The sequence below is a fragment of the Tamandua tetradactyla genome, chromosome 2 (assembly GCF_023851605.1).
Source record: "Tamandua tetradactyla isolate mTamTet1 chromosome 2, mTamTet1.pri, whole genome shotgun sequence".
NCBI classification, from domain to species: domain Eukaryota; kingdom Metazoa; phylum Chordata; class Mammalia; order Pilosa; family Myrmecophagidae; genus Tamandua; species Tamandua tetradactyla.
Genome location: NC_135328.1, coordinates 201,840,388 through 201,857,746, shown reverse-complemented (window position 1 = coordinate 201,857,746; position 17,359 = coordinate 201,840,388). Strand labels below are relative to the sequence as shown.

Here is a 17,359-nt window from a genome sequence, read left to right as displayed (position 1 = left end):
AAGAAGTGTAATTAATAAAGTATCAGTGGCTGAGAGAGTTCAAATAGAGTCGAGGGGCTACCCTGGAGGTCACTGTAATGCAAACTTCAGCTAGACATTGTTACCTATCATAACTTGCCAAACTTCAACCAAAACCAATCCAGCTAATCCTAGGGCAATATATAAGATTCTACAAAGATTCCCTGTACTAGGATAACTTTCCAGAAACCTACAACCTCCAAATGGGTCCCTGGACCAGATAAGTCCTGAAGTCTAAAGAGCCCAGCCTCCCCAGAATATCAGCTAATTCCATTTCCCCACCCCACATTATTCACAGCCCCTTCCAAGATGAAAAGGTTAGAATAGCCATAACCCAAATATCCCTGAAGAGTAAGACAGAAAGATCAAAGGTGATGGTGAGTTATATAGAGAAGGTAGGGTTTAAAAAACGAATATGATTGCTGAACCAATAAATTGATATTTCTTTTAGTCTTCAGTATCTTAGAGCAGTTAGAAGTGAAGACCTAAAATTGTGGAATTGTAACTCATACCAAACTCTGAAATATATTCTACAACTAATTGTGGTGCTGTGCTTTGAAATTTATTGCTTTTTTGAATATATGTTATTTTTCACACAAAAAAATGGAAAAAAAAGTTGATTGTGATGACAAAAAATATATATTTATTATTTCTATCCCCCTATATTCTGGAGCAGCTAGAAGGAAAAAACTGAGATGATAGTACGGCAGCCCATGACAAACTCTGGGATCTGCCCTATAACTACTTATTGAAGAACTACTTTGAAAACTATTGCTTTTTTCCTTCTTTGCTTTCTATATATATTATACAAAAAATATTTTTTTTAATAAAAAGAATTATGAAGGCTTCCCCATATGTATAGCATTCATAGGGTTTCTCTCCAGCATGTGTTCCATTACGTTGGCTAAGATGAGAATATTGGCTGAAGGCTTTCCCATACTGAGGACATTCATAGAGTTTCCCTCCAAACTGAGTTCTACCATGTTTTTGAAGATCAAAAGATTGACTGAAGACTTTTCCACATAGATTACATTAATAGGGTTTCTCTCCAGTGTGAATCCTCTCATGTCATCAAAGGTCAATAAATCTAATGTATGCTTTCCCACATAGAAGGCATTCTTATAGTTTATCTCCAATTTGAGTTCCACTGTATTGTCTGTGGCCAGAGCTTTTAATGAAGGTTTTAGCACTTTGATGGCATTCACAAGATGTACTTCTAATGTGAATCTGTTCATGTTGATTAAAAAATGATTGGTCACTGAAAACTTTTCCAAGTGGTTTGCTTAAATATGGTTTCTCTCTCATGGGAATTACTGCATTTGGAGTCACTGTGGATCTGAAAGTGGAATCTTATTGCCAATAAATACATTAAAAGGAATTCTTTTGAGTGTGAGATATCTGCAATGACATGATGTCAGAATTGCCATTCCTGTAGGTAAGTTGAATTAATATCATTTCCTGCTTTTTACAGGCAATATTCCTGCCTGGACTCTGGTGTTTGGAGAAATTCCATTCCTTCTCTCTATACTGTCTACCAACTTGTGCCAATTGAGAAAACATATCTGATTTGCAGACCCGAAATCCCACTGAAACCAGATGATTGATATTCTCCAGCATCACTTCTCTGAAGAGCTTTCTCTGGGATGTGTCTAGCAATGGGTAAAGTCTACAGTTTTATCTTGGAAGGTCATTAACTCCTGTGTCTGCATTATCAATAACTCAACTGATAGTTGTCTTCCTTTGAAAGTTTTTAATTTTGATGAAATCCCATTTATCTATTTTTTCTTTTGCTTTTGCTGTAAAGTCTAAGAATCCATCACATATAAAATGTACTGAAGATACTTTCCTGTGTTATCTTCTACAGTTTTTAGTTTGGGTTCTTATATTTAGGTCTTTATTTCATTTAGGGTAAACTTTATATTTGGTATGAGGTAGGGGTCTACCTTCATTCTTTTACATACGGATATCCAGTTTTTCCAGAACCATTTGCTTAAGAAACTATTTCTTTCCCTACTGAGAGGACTTGCCACTCAAAAATCAATTAGCCATTGATTCCCAGAGACTGCACGTGCCAAAAAAAAAAAAAACAAAAATCAATTAGCCATATATTCACAGTGATTTTATTTCTGCACTCTCAATTCTATTCCATCAGCCTATATGTCTGTCCCTGTGCCAATACCACACTGTTTTGATTACTATGGCTTTGTAATAAGTTTTTAAACTGGGAAGTGTTAATTGCCCAGCTTTATCCTTCATTTTCAAGATTGTTTTGTCTATTTGGGGTCTCTTTCCCTTCCATATGCATTGATGATTGGGTTTTCCATTTCTGCAAAGAAGGCTACTGGAATTTTGATTGGGATTGCATTTAATCTACAAATCACTTTGGGTAGAATTGACATCTTAACAATATTTAGTCTTCCTGTCTATGAACACAAAATGTCTTTCCATTTATTTAAGTCTTCTTTGATTTCTATTAGCAACGTCTTATAGTTTTCTGTGTACAATCCTTTCTTCCTTGGTTATATTTATTCCTAAATATTTTATCCTTTTAGTTGCTGTGTAAATGGAATTATTTTCTTGATTTTCTTTTCGGACTATTCATTATTAGCATACAGCAACACTACTGGGTTTTGGGTGTTGATCCTGTGCCCCATAATTTTGCTAATTTGTTTATTAGTTCTAGTAGCTCTCTTGTGGACTCTTTGGTGTTTACTTATGTGTAGGATCATGTAATATGTGAATAGGGATAGTTTTACATCTTTCTTCCCAATTTAGATGCCTTTTATTTTCTTGACTAGAACTTCCAGTACAATGTTGAATAACAGTGATGACTGTGGGCATCATTGTCTCCTTCCTGATCTTATGGGGGAAGCTTTCAGACTTTGACCCCTGAGCACGATGTTAGCTGTGGGTTTTTTTTTCATATATGGCCTTTTTCATGTTGAGGTAACTCCTTTCTATTTCTAGTTTTCTGAGTGTTTTTATCGAGATGTGGTACTGGATTTTTTGAAATGCCTTTTCGGTGTTAACAGAAATGATTATGTGGGTTTTTTGTTCTTCATTATAAAAATGTGGTGTTTTATATTGATTAGTTTTCTTATGTTGAACCACCCTTGTATTCCTGGGATAAATCCCCTTTTGTCATTGTGTAAAATCCTTTTAATGTGCTATTGAATTTGCCTTGCTAGTATTTTGTTGAGTATTTTTGCATCTATTATTTATAAGGTGTTTCAGTTTCCTAGGCTACTCCAGTAAATACCATGAAATGAGTTGCCTTAATCAATAGGAATTTATTAGTTTACAGTTTTGAGACTGGGAAAATGTCCAAATCAAGGCGATATCAAGACGATGCTTTCTTTCCCCAAGATGGTCTATTGGTGATCCTTGGATCCTCTGCACATGGCAAAGCACATGATGGTGGCTGCTGGTCTCTTCCAGGCATTGATTTCAGCTTCTTCCATGACTTTCTCTCTCCACCTCTCTGTATTCATATTGTTTAAAAGACTCCAGTAATAGAATTAAGACCTATCCTGAATGAGGTGGGGCACATCTTAACTGAAGTAGCATCATCAAAAGCTCCTACTTATAATGGGTTCGCACCTATGGGAATGGATTAACTTTATATATTTTTTACTTTATATATTTTAGGATTCTTGACTTTTATATCTTCTTGAAGAGTTGACTCTTTTATCAGTATATAGTGAAACTTCTTTTGTCCTTTAACTTTTTTTTACTTAAAATCCATTTATGATATTTAATTTAGCCACTCCCACTCTTTTGGTTATTATTTTCATGTAATAATGAAATATTCTTTGTCATCCTGTCACTTTCAACCTACTTATATCTTTGATTTTAAGGTGAGTTTCTTGTAGACAGCGTATAATTAGGTCATGCTTTGCTATCCATTCTGCCAATCTTTGTTTTTTACTGTAGAATTCAATCCATTACATTTAAATAAAGTACTGATAATGGAGGAGCTGTAAGTTTTTTATGTTGAGGAAGTACCTATCTAATCCTAGTTTTCAGGTATAGATGCTGAGTTTTATCAAATGTTTTCTCTGAATCCATGAAGATGATCATAGGTTTATTCTTTTTGAGTAGATTAGTTGGTGAGTTACATTGATTGATGTTCAAATGTAAAACCAACCTGGTATAAATACTACTTCGTCATGGTGTATTATTTTTTATACATCACTGTATCCAATTTGCTAAAAATTTTTTAAAGATGTTTGCAGCTATATGCATGAGGGGTATTGATCTAAAGTTTTATTTATTTGGTTTTAGAGTAATGCTGATGTCATAAAATGAGTTGGAAAATATTTCATTCTCTTTTATTTCCTGAAAAAGTTTACACAGAGTTGGTATTATTTATTCCTCAAATGTTTGGTACAATTCAGAAGTGAAATCATCTCAATCTGGAATTTCTTTGTGAGATGGTTTAATGACAAATCCATTTGTTTACAAGATAAAGAGCTATTTAGGTTACCTATTTCTTCTTGAATGAGTTTGTTAGTTTACAGTTTTCAAGGAAATTTTTCCATTTAATCAAAACCATCAAATTTATTTCTATAAAATTGTTCATATTTCCTTACTGTCCCTTTGATAGCTATAGGTTTTGTAGCAATGTCCCACATTCATTCCTGACACTGGTAATTTACACCCATATATCTTTTTGTTGAAGACCAGCTAGAGGTTTACTCTTTATTGATGTTTTACAATAAAACAGCATGTGTTTTTATTGATTTTTCTCTATTGTTTTTGCGTTTTTATTTCATTGACTTCTACTATTATTTCCTTCTTTCTGGTTACAGTGGGCTTTAGTTTCTCCTCTTTGTTTTTTTTTAAGGCAGAAACTTAGATCATGGAATTTAGACCTTCTTCTTTTTTAATATAAGCATTTAAAAATATAGATTTTGGGCGGGCCGCGGTGGCTCAGCGGGCAAGAGTGCTTGCCTGCCGTGCCGGAGGACCCCGGTTCGATTCCCGGCCCCAGCCCATGTAAAAAACAAACAAACAAACAAAATATAATAAAACAAGAAAATGTTTAAAAATGTTTCCCTTCCTTCCATCCTTCCTTCCTTCTCTGTCTTTCCTTCCTTTAAAAAAAAAAAAAAAAAAAATATATATATATAGATTTTTCCTCTAAGCATTGTTCTAGTGGCATACCATACATTTTGATATGGTGTGCTCTTTTTCTTTCAGTTTAAAATATTTCTCATTTTCCCTTGTAATTTCCTTTTGACCCATCGTTTATTTAGAAGTTGTCTGTTTAATCTCCAAGTAATTGGGGGGGGGGGGGAGTCCAGACATCTTTAATTTCTAGTTTCTGCTGTTGTTGGAGTTTTTTCAAATGAATGTCAATTAAACAAATTGGCAGATAGTGTTGTTCAAGTGTTTTATATTCTTACTGATTTTCTGTCAATACTGGAGAGAAGTGTTGAAATCTCCCACTGTAATTATGGATTCGTTTATTTTTCTTTTTGGTTTTGTCCATTTTTTCTTTGTGTTTTGTTTTGTTTTTTATGCACTCTGCACACACATTTAGGGTTTTTATGTCTTCTTGGTGAAGTGACTCCTATATCATTATAAAATGTCCTTCTTTATCCATGATAATATTCTTTGTTATGAAGTCTACTTCTTCTGATATTAAGATAACCACTCTAGATTTCTTTTGATTAGTGTTAGCACACAGCATATCTTTTTCCATTCTTTTCCTTTTCATCTATGTGTGTTTCTTTATTTAAATGGGAATATTTTAAGTAATATATAGTAGAGTCATGATTTTTTATCCTTTCTAACATTCTCTGCCTTTGTGTCATTTAATGTAAATGACCTTTTACATTTAATGTAATAATTTGTATGACTGAGTTTAAATCTATCATTTTGCTACTTGTTTCATGTGGTTCTTGTTCCTTTTTTCCCTGCCTTCTTTTGGATTATCATTTCTTATTATCCATTTTTATCTTCATTACTGATTTATTAGCTATATGTATTTTATTTTTTAGTGGTTATTTCAAGGCTTAGAAATACATCCTTAATTTATCACTTTCAAATAATATTATACCACTTCATATATATTGTAAGAACTTTACTTCCATTTCCCACCTTCCATCCTTTTAATTTTTGTATATATTTTAGTTCTACATATATTATAAATCTTACAATACATTGTTATTTTTATATAGACAGCTAACTATCTTTAAAGAGATGAGAAGTAAAAATGTATTTTAAATTTACATTTTTAGAGTTGCTCAATATTTGTGTAAATCCAAACTTCTGTCTGGTGTAATATTTCTCCTGTCTGAAGACGTTTCTTTTATATTTCTTATAGTGCATGTCTCCTGACAAAATAGTTTCTAAGGTTTTGTTTACCTGAAATGTCCTTTATTTGTCTTTCATTTTTGAGAGCTCTTTTGACTGAGTATAGAATTCTGGGTTGACAGGTTGTCATTCTATTCCCCCATCCCCCACACCTAAAAATATCATTCCATTATCTTATGACTTGCATAGTTTCTCATGAGAAATCTGTTATAATTTTTATCTTGATTCCTCTGTAAGAAATACATCTTTCTATTTGGCTGATTTTAAGCTTTTCTGTTTGCCACTGTTTTTCAGGAATTTGATTATGATGGTGATTTGGTGTCATTTTTTTAATGTTTTTTCTGTTTGAGACTCATTGAACTTGACTCTGTGTTTATATTTTTCATCAAATATGAAAAATATTTGGCCATTATTTCTTCAAATATTTTTTCTCTACCCTTCTTGCCTAAGACTCCACATTAATCACTTGCTATTTTCAAAACCACAGGTCATTGAGAGTCTGTTCTTTTTTCTTTTTTTAGTCCTTTTTCTCTTTGTGATTCATTTAGATAGTCTATATTTTTATGTCCTCAAGTTCACTGATCTCTTCTGAACTGTCTAATCTTCTATTATTCCAACCACAGTATTTTTTTATTTCAGATATTGTGATTGTCATTTTCAGAAATCTTGTTTGGGCCCATTTAAAATATATCATCCATTTCCATCCTGATCATGTTTATCTTTTCCTTTACATCCTTGAGATAGTTCTATGATTTATAATAGCTGTTTAAGTCCTTTTCTACTAGTTCTGGGACTGTTCCTATGGATTAATTTTTTCCTGGATATGGGTTACATTTACTTGCATCTTTTCATACCTGGTAAATTTTGTATTGGATGGTAGATATTGTTAGATGCTGTATTTTGATGCTCTCAAGCTTTTAAGCTTTGCTGTGGTAGGTCCAAAGCAGCTTTTATTCTGGGACTAATTTATTACCACTAGTAAGACATAACCTTTCTGTGGACTCTACCCAATCTCCATCCAGTTTAGTGTATCTTCCTTCTGGTTGATAGGATCATGAAATATTTCCAGATCTGTATAAGCCCCAGAAATTGTTCAGTTAATTCTTTCAGTGGTTCTTTCACAGTCTTAGTTTCCTCTCCTGCATGGGCTGATCAGAATTCAGCCAAATACTTAAGAAGACTTCTCTTCAGATTTCTGGACTCTTTCTGTGCAGCTCCCTCATTTTAGATGTCCTGTCTACCCTATAAATTATAGCCTCTTTGACCAAACTGAACTCTGATTTCTATCTCTTCAACTCAGAAACATGGGCTTTGTTTGGATTCCCCACTACTGCCCTGTGGCCCAGAAACATCCCCTAGCACCAAGAGAGAACACTGCAGGACTCACCTTGTTTGTTTTTCTTCTCTTGGGATTGCAATCCTGCTGTACCTCTTGTTCACCAATGTCTAAAAACAGATGCTTCATATACTTATCTTTGTTTTTTGTTAGTAGAAGAGTACAATTTAATTTCCATAGCAGCTCATCCTTCACGAGCAGATTTGATTTTATTTTGTCCAGCTTTTTTCCTGAACGACTTACATCATTTATAAATACTAATGAATGAAGGACTGAATCAATGATGTTATTCTCTTCTGGACTTTTTCTCCCCCAGTAATTTGTGCTCACTTTATTCTACCATCCTTACAATTGGAACACAACCTTTTTTGAGTACAGTATAATCTATCCTAAAAATTCAATTGGATGAGGGCAGGCCACGGTGGCTCAGCAGGCAGAGCTCTTGGCTGCCATCATGCCGGAGACCCAGGTTCAATTGCCAGTACCTGGCCATGCAAAAAAAAAAAAAAAAGAAAAAAAAGAAAATGTATTGGATTACTGGTAGCACACTCAAAGAAATTAAGATTTTTAAACAACAGCAACAAATCAATAATGATCACAGATTCAGTATAACACTGCATATACCAATCACCACTACAGTATAACAATGATTTTCAGTGTGGATAAAAGCAGCCACTAATCACCTGCCACCCTTCAGTACTGTGCTGTTGTCAGTAAGAGTCATCTACTGCCTTAGCTTCAAGAAAGCTGTTACAAAAAACACACTTGTGTGCTACAATTATGGGTGATCAGAGAAAACATTTAAGCTTCATATTATAATAGTAATATATGCATATTATCAAAATCTAAGAAATTATATAGAACTTTTAACAATCTATAACCCTACTATTTAAAGAGAATACTGTTAATAATGCTTTCCAGTCTTGTTACTGCACACTGTTGAAAAGAGGATGAAAATAGGTGAGCATGAAAATAGGTGTGCCACAGATGTAGCCCAGGCATGGATGAAGCAATGCCCAGGTGTACCTCACTGGTGTAGGTGCATGTACAACTGTTCTTAACAGGATGCCATGGACCTGGAATCTAAGAAAGAGCAGTATGAATATATCACCTTCCTAAATAACAGCATATGCTTAAGCAATTCTCAGGTTAGAGCCAGTGCAATGGTAAAAAATATCCAGTCCTGGGTTCAAGGTCATGCTTTGCCACTTAACTCTGATTTTGGTGTCAGTTAACCTTTTGTGCCCATTTCCTTATCTACAACTGTGAACAATAACAGAACCTTCATCTCAGGATGCCTGTGAGGATTAAATATGATTATCCACATGAAGTAGTAGTCAATGTTGTCTGGCATGTAGTAAGCTTGTATTAATGATAGGTTTTAATATATGCACAGAGATATTGTATCAACAGCTTAAAATAATAGCTATTATTTATTGAGTTCCCACAGTCCTAAACGGCTTCTATAGAATACTTCATTCAATCTTCACAATAATCCAGTGAGTTTTATCCCCATTTTAAGATGAGAAAAACTGAAGCTTAGGGTGAAGAGGTAAGTGACTTGCCCAAGGTCACACAGGTTCTAAGCGGTGGAATTTTTGAACCCAGGAAATCTGACTTCTGCTTCCTCTTAGTAACCTCTAAAGCAGTACACAGTAAATATTGAAGTCTCCAACCAGCTAAAATTTGACATTTAGCAACCCTGGGTAGGTATAGCTGGTGTTTTGAATTCGGATATCATATACAGTTTTTGAAATATAAAGCAAATATGTGAGGCTGTCTTGAATTGCCACAGAATGCTATGGTTTCCCAGAATTTAGTTTAAAAATCCCTGAGGCACTTCACTTTGGGGCTCTTCTAACTGTTAGAAAGTTCCTTTCTGTAACAAAGCTGATTCTCTCTCGTGCTCATGCTCTCTCACTTGTCCTAATTTCAACCCTTGGCACTAGCTCGGAATAAGTCTCACTTCTCTTTCACATTAACGATATTCAAAATGCAGGTCACAGCCTGTAGTCTTTTGTGAAGTTTTTATTTCAGTTATGTGCATGTATGTGCGCTGGGTCACAATATAAAATGTATTTCTTACCATGGGTCACAGTCAAAAAGTTTGAAAGCCACTGTTCTATATGACTGTTCTTCAAATTTGTGAAGACCACTGTCTTCCACCACTATCTAAAAGCTAAGCCTCACCTTCACCTGAGTCTTCAGCTTTTGCAGTACCTCCAGGCAGTACGAGGTTTCCCCCACTCCATCACTATATTGAGCATTACCCTCTGGTCCTGTCACTGCCTTCACCTGGGTCTCTGTTCAAATTTCAAGAATGAGTTCCCTGAGCAACTCATCTAAAAAATACCACCCCATCTCTCCCTGGCCTTATTTCACCTTATTTTTTTTAAACACTTTTTACTACCCAACATCGCATTGTATATTTATTTATTTATTTGTTTATGATCTCCAATAGGATGTTCATCACTGAATACTCCAGTCTATTTCCTGGCACATAGTAGTTGCTCAATAAATATCTGTGGAACGAATGAATGGTAGTAGTAGTCACATTTTAGCAATAGTTTGTATAAATGTACTTAGGATACAGTCGTTTCTTCATGGGTCACATTCTATAAGCATTTAACTTACCTGATTACAACTACAGGCATGTTTTCCTTCTACTTTCCCTCTTTATGTTAAAAAAGTTATTATACATGCTATAGTAGTATCATATATTTTACGTACATATTACTATACAGGATATATCAATACATACTATACCAGGTACACTTACTGTGCAATTTTGTGGGATCTGAATGAGTAATTTTGACTATGTGCCATTTCTGCCAATTTTGCGGTGACAGGACCAGAGGGTAACGCTCAATACAGTGATGGAGTAGGGGGAATGCTATCACGATCTTGGGAGCATTTTACATTTTTCAAAGCACTCTTATGTAAATAACTCATTTGATGTTTTTCAAGTGTGTCAGAGCTGAGGGACACTTTAGCGGTGGCTAGTGACCACTAGACTCTAATCTACCGCTTTGATTTTACAGATAGGTAAACCGAGACCGAGAGCAAGGAAGACTGTTGCTAAGGGGCATCCAAGGATCCGGAGCAACTGCCCGGCACCGAAGACCCAAGAAGTATGTGCAGAGGAAGAGACTGAGACGTCAGATATGCCACTCACAGGGGCTCCTTGAACAAAAGGGGACACAGAGGGCACACCTCCGAGGGGGCAGGGCCCCTAATCTCCTCACTCCGCGCGCCTCCCGCGCTGGCTGCTCACCTCGCAACTAGCTGCTCACCGGAATCCCGCACCCAACCGTAGCGCGCTCCCCATCCGCAGCAAGCACGAGGGGTGGCCCGGGTCCTCCTCTCCACGACCCCCGGGACAGTTTCCCCACCCCACCCCACCCGTACCGGAATTGCCTCCTACCTCGTCCGGCCCTCGGGGCTGAATCTGGCCCAACCCAACCTTTCCGTCCCTATGGCAACCAGGAGCCCAACATTCGGGAGTCCACCTTCAGTCCGCAGCGGAGGTAACTCTAGCCAATGGTATCCTCTGTTTCTTTAGCCTGAAGAGTTATTGGCCAATCGTTAGAGGCGTTTCAAAACTCGCGGAGAAACTACCAGAATGTGAGGGCTCGGGTTAAGTTGCCGTGGTCAGGATCTGTGGGGAATTGATGGGGGCTTATTTAAACGACCCCTCAAGAATCTTGTAATAGGCCAAAAGTTTTAGAATTTGCCCACCCAGAAATCCTACTTAAAGGAGTAAATCTAACGGAATTACTAAAATTCATCCTTAGAGCTGCTTATAATAGCCAAAAAAAAAAAAAAAATTGATAAGGTGCAAGGGCCCCAGGTAGTATTTCACGATGCTCCTTACACGTTTCAACGCAGTCACAGTAATTTCGTCGCGTCTCCCCCCTTCCCCCTCCCACTTTAGACTTAGAATGAAATCCGAACATCTCACAAGCAGTCCCTGGCCCGTCCCTCCTGCCCCCCACTCTCCTCCCCTAAACTCTCGCACCAGCCAGACGGCCGGCCTTTGGTCAGTTCCTAAAAGATATCCGCCTCATTCCTCTCTCAAGCGTTCCCTGAGCTCTCTCTGCCTCGGAATCTGAATCATAACTGTTTTCCTCTCTTTGAGTCTCTGCCCAAGTCATTTCTTTATAGAATAGGGATGAACTTAACAATACTTCACTCAGAGGGTTCTGAAGGTTTGAAATGAAATATGATCACTGTGAGTGAGAAAAGCTTTTTTGTCAGCTGTAAAGTAAAAAAAAAAAGCTGCATACACATGCTAATTATTGCAACTATATATTATGAAATTAATCAAATGCGAGGCTCATTGTAGGCCCTTCATGTAAGTACTGCTTCATAGAAGTACTCAGTCGTGCTGAGAGGTTTAGTAAAATACGATCAACAGGTGTTAAGGGAGGGCAGGAAAGAACAGATAGATATGGCCAGGAAGTACTTGTCGGGAAGACTCTCTAGGGGGAATCCGGGCTTTTAGGATGCTTAAGATCAGAACACACGGTGAGAGCTTTGGAAATGACAATGAAAACAGAACACCTGGCAGGCTGCCAAGGTCAAGCCCATCTTTCGGGCGGGTGAGGGTGAACAATCACCTGAGCTCTCCAGGACAGCCAGGGACCGGGGAGGGTTGTTCCGAGGAAGACCCAGGTATCCTTCCATTGGCCGTTTGAGGGGACCCTCGCCAGGTGAGGGCAAAGTTCCGGCCAAGCTCCGCCTCCCCTGGGCTTTCCTACGCTTCAAACAAGCTTTGCAGCGCAGCCAATAGCCGGCGCCTGTCCCGCCTACCCACTCCTCGCAGCCATTCACGAGCGCGAAGTCCCTGCCAGCTCCTAACTGACAGGCGACGTGGCAAGTCAAGTTAACAGCCTTTGGAAGCAAAACACAGCAGTACCCCGGCAGATGGGTCCCGAAAGGAATTAAGGAGGCTGTGACTCTGGTTTGCACAGAGGAGACTAAGTCGTTTCTCAGAAACCTGTGATAGGTGGACCTTGGAGGAAGCGTCCCCGGTGAGTAAAGATTAAGACTAGGGAGAAGGAGGATTTGAATTCAGGCTTCGTTGTTTTTTGTTTGTTTTGTTTCAGCAAAAACGAATGTGTTCCTAAGCATCTGACGTCCCCTGGTACAAACACCCGTTTCTTCCTTCATGCTGTCATCAGCCTTGTTGACAGTTTGGGTCCCCTCCCTGCAGAACGCTTTTCCATTTCTGCCTCGAGGGTGAGAGGAGAGGAGGCATGGGCTTGCCTTAATACGGGTGATGCTAGGCTTTATCAAATCAGGAAGCAAAATGGATTAACTCTGCCAAAATTACTCCTCTGTCTGCGGGTCTCGCTTCCTGGCAATAACAGATGGCGGAGTTAGCAGGTGGATTGAGGGGGGCATTCGTGGTCTGCCTGGCTGCTGTAACACAGGTGTCACCTGACCGGGTTGTAGAGTTTCCAGTTCAATGGGAGGGGACCGAAAGCAGAACCCTTAGGAGCTAAGGCCCAAGAAGGGAAAAGCGCCTGGCACACAACTGGCGCTCACCAGCCACTTGCAAGTGGTGGGAAAGGCCATATTTTGCTTTCTTATTCATTCAGATAAACCCAAATTTCAATGCAGACCCTGCTCTTTCCAGTCACACGCCCTCAGACAGATTCTCTTATCTGTAAAACCTGCTTTATGGGATTGGTGACATTATTCATTGAGATAAGGGGAGTGGAAGTATCTAGTGAATTATCTTTCCCTTCTTGAGTCAAGACGGGGAATTGGGGTGGCCGGCAACATAGAGTTGACTGCTTGCTTTTGGGCAGTTGTTAGCCCTGGAGAAGTGCTTTGAATTCAGGAAAAGAGAGTCAAAGAATGTGTGCCTTATAAGGGAGTACAGCTGGCAAAGAGTTCCTCCAAGGCATTTTAGTCCAAACTGCTACACAGCTGAGACAGGTTTTTCTCTTTGCAGAAGATGCCTCAGAGCCGAGGTTCTTGAAACAGAGATGAGAGCTGTTTTTTAAAAGCTAATTAAACCACAGCCTCAGGAACAACAAACACCCAGAAGCAAAACAACCTGGATGAAGCAGCTAGTCTCAAAACAAGTTAGGAAGCCTGAATACTCACCATCCCCTTGGCATGTCCCCTAGACCTGTTTGCTTTCTCTGCTGTCCTGTGGTTGGTGCTAGGTACACTGGTGTAGCTCTGGCGCTGTTGCTAATTAGGCCTGAATTCGACATTCTTGACTGTGAAGTGGCCACAGGTGCCTAATAAGCCCACAGTTCAGCAGTCATTTGGGTATATATGAAGATTACCGTGCCAGGCTCTGGTCTCAGAAATAGAGAAGTAGCCTTGGTCTCCTTTCCTTTCCAAGGCTTCCATTACGTTAGAGGTGCTAAAACAGGAATACAGAAATTTAACGCAGTGATGCTTTTCACACACATAAATGTATAGTGGAAAATAATTGTGCTTTTCGTAAGATTGTTGCAGGATTTAAAAGCAGATGTCCATAGGGCTTTATAGGCAGAAGGTTAGGTTATGGGATGTGAGCTATGAAGTTTTCTGAGTATGTGTGTCTGGGACTGAATGTACTACCTCATCTGGAGGCAACAGCAGTACTTTCAGTTTGAGAAAGTGAGACTTGGACTAACTAGTCTTTGTAGCTGCCCCATGATGTGCCCCACCTCTGGGGTCTCCTAGGTGCTGGACAGGCTGTTGGTTGTAAGACATATGATGGTGCTCTTCACGCCCAGGAGCCAGAACTCCTGGTTTTAGGGTGGAATAGCAGAGGATGGAAGCTACAGGTAGACCAGAGACAGCTTTCTGAAGCTTCGGGGCATATCAGAGACGGTATCTATTTGTCACATTGTGAGCCTTCAATACATATGTGTTTGATAAATGCTTGAGAGAACGAAAGGAATGTTGTGGGTAAATTAGATGATTAAACTAGCAAGAATAAAATTTATACTAGTGATAGCTGATAGTCATTGACTACTTGCTGTAGTCATGCCCTGCCCTCAGCATGCATTTTACAACACATTAGTTCATAAAATTTTTACAACCCTGTGGGTTCAGAACATTGTTATCCATGTTGTATAGTCAAGGAAACTGGTTGAGAAGTTAAATGACTTGGTCAAGGTTAAAAGGTAGCATGTGGCAGATAAAAGGCAATTTAAACATTTTTATATTCGAATGTAGACTGTGCAGTAGAATCCAAACTTTTTTTTTTTGTAGTATAAAAAGATCTCAAAGAAATGTAGCACCTATGGCAGATGTTTCTGCCATGCCTCCTGGAACAGGAGGGGTGTACGTTCTTTTTCTTCAGCTATTTGGTAGAAAAGTCTGGGAGGCATTGAGAATATCATTCCAATGACATCAGTGGAAATTACTTGTCATTGCTGGTTTTACCTGAGGCCATATCATTATCCCCCACTTTACAGGTGAGGCAGTTGAGACTCTGAGAGGTGAAGTGGCATGGTCACACAGGCTTGCTTCTCCCAGTCCAGTGACCTCACCTGTGCCAGTCTGACCCTCGGCAGCAGGCCAGTTCTTCCATCTCCCATGAAGAAAACTTTTCTTCTCATGCTTTCCTTCCTAAGTTGGAACCCAGATAGTTCCCTTTTTATGGAATTATACTTGTTTTTAGAGACAAGAAGAAGTAGATGTAGGTCATAGTCTACTTCTTATACTAGGGAGCCTATGGAAAAAAGTAGAATTTAAAATGTGATGAGAGGAAGGAAGGAGAGTGAAAGGGGAGAGGGAGTTTATAAGCACCAGGGAGAGAAATTTTGAAGTAGGCAAATTGTGTGTTTATCAAGAGGGCCAAATCATGATATAATTTTAAAACTTACTCCTCACCGTTCGTGGCAAGCTGTGTTTTGCCCTAAAGGTTTTATCTTCTCAGGTATCAACACTGGGTTCAGTGCTTCACTGTACCTGCATTTTTAATGCTCCTCCAACCCTAGGGCACCACAAGAATTGGAAAACATTTTCCTCTCTGTCTGCGTGGGAGAGGCATAGTAATTGACTGTTCTCTGCGTGAAGCTGAGGAAGAGGGCTGCAAATCAGCAAAAAGAGCCTCCAAGTTCTCTTTCGGCGTGAGGAAGAGATGGCTGCTGGCAGGAGGTGAGCACCACGAGGAGAGATGACTTCCTGCCGCGGCCCCGCCTAGCAGCGACTCCAGCTACTGAGCCAGAGCCGGCAGGATGTCCAAGTAGACCACCATGGCGGGCGCCCAGAATGCAGACCTGCAGCTGCAGCAGCTCCTGCCCACGAGCAGCGCCATCTCCGTGAGCGAGGTTTCCTTCTCGTACAAGGCAAGGGCTGTTCTTGGTTTGACATTTTGTATTTTTCTTGCAAGAGAGTAACACAGTTAGCACTGTCTGTGTCCAGTTTCTTCTTACCTTTGACTTTCAGAAATGGGCAGGCCCTGTACACACACACAGGAGAATGTGCAATTACAAGAAAAGACATGCTCTTGAAATTCCTACAAGTACAGAGTAGGGAGACCCCTTGAAAGGAAAACGAAAAGGCACACATCCTCATCTAGGAGATTCTTTTTTTTTTTTTAAATCACCTATTCCACTACTCAGAGAAAACCTTCATTCACATTTCATATAGATCCTTCCCATCTTTTTCTGTATTACAAATTTGGGATCATATCATACATAAAGTTTTATACCTTGATTGTTTCAATTAACTTTATTCATGGGATGTTTCCCCATCATTAGATAGGAATTGAAAGCACACTTTTGAATTGCTGTCCAATAATCTGGTGAGCTGCTGTATCAAAGTTTGTTCAACAAAATCCCTGTTATTAGATGTTCGGGTTGTTTCTAACCTGGGGCAACTGCAAACAGCACTGCAGTGACTATCACAGAACGTAATTCCTTGTCCTCGTCTTTGATTCTTTCCTTAGTGGTATGATTAATGAGTCAAAGGGAAGAAACCTTTTTAAAAATTGGAGTTGTTTAATATCGCACACATTTCAAAACACCGATCAGGGTGGCCTTTGAAGACTTAGATTTATTAAAATCATTTAATATCCTATAATTCTATAATTACCCCAATAGTATCCTAGAGCTGAAGGAGACCTTAGGGATCATCTTGTTGGATCCCCTAACTTTAGGGATGGGAAAGTGAGGCTGAGAGGTGGCAAGTGACATACCTAAGATCATTTAACAAGTTTAGAGGCTGGGCTAGAACTATTAATGCTAGTGATAATAATGATGAAGATAATAATAAGTAAAATTTATTGAGTTTTTATTGTATCTCAGGGACTGTGCTAAGTCCATTAGATGTATTTTCTCATGTAATCCTCACAATAGCACTCTGAAATAGGTACCATTTTCCTCATCCATAGAATGGGGTTAGTAATAGAATTTATCTCCTAGTCTGATTATGAAGATTAAATGAGTTCACTTGTGGGAAGCACTTAAAACAATTACCCACACATATTATTAGGCCAATGTTTATCAAATACTTGCTCGCCATTACCATTTTTACACCCACTTTTCAGATAAGAAAACTGAGGCACAGAGATGTTATATAATTTGCCCCTGTTAGAAAGTTGTGGAACCAGGATTTAAACCCTGGTCAGACTGACTGTGGAACCCATACTCCTGCCCACTCCTGGTGTGCTGGCTCCTCATCCTGTGCCCTTCCTGCTACACCACATCCTAGAGAGATGTGTCA

At 38.8% G+C, this 17,359-nt stretch overlaps 2 protein-coding genes across 20 annotated transcripts in view; one reads left to right on the top strand and one right to left on the bottom strand.

Annotated features, from left to right (window-relative positions):
• The window catches only part of STPG1 (sperm tail PG-rich repeat containing 1), a 124,889-nt gene extending 112,463 nt beyond the window's left edge, over positions 1-12,426 (bottom strand). For 5 of the 17 annotated variants that reach the window (XM_077150856.1, XM_077150871.1, XM_077150864.1 and 2 more), the window contains exon 1: positions 12,295-12,405. Coding sequence is in view for 1 of the 17 variants with exons in the window: in XM_077150863.1 (XP_077006978.1) it covers positions 12,295-12,361 (67 nt within the window). In the remaining 16 variants the exon portion in view is untranslated. Of the gene's footprint in view, positions 1-7,726; positions 8,161-10,949; positions 11,080-11,099; positions 11,239-12,294 lie in introns of those variants that run through there. The other 12 variants (XM_077150857.1, XM_077150866.1, XM_077150870.1 and 9 more) reach the window with 8 other exon arrangements.
• A 111-nt stretch (positions 12,427-12,537) lies between these two features.
• The window catches only part of NIPAL3 (NIPA like domain containing 3), an 81,067-nt gene continuing 76,245 nt past the window's right edge, over positions 12,538-17,359 (top strand). Inside the window, exons 1-2 of one of the 3 annotated variants that reach the window (XM_077150816.1) lie at positions 12,538-12,708; positions 15,631-15,981. In XM_077150816.1, the coding sequence (XP_077006931.1) occupies positions 15,889-15,981 (93 nt within the window). In that variant the 5' untranslated portion in view covers positions 12,538-12,708; positions 15,631-15,888. Of the gene's footprint in view, positions 12,709-15,569; positions 15,982-17,359 lie in introns of all 3 variants that reach the window. The other 2 variants (XM_077150817.1, XM_077150819.1) reach the window with 2 other exon arrangements.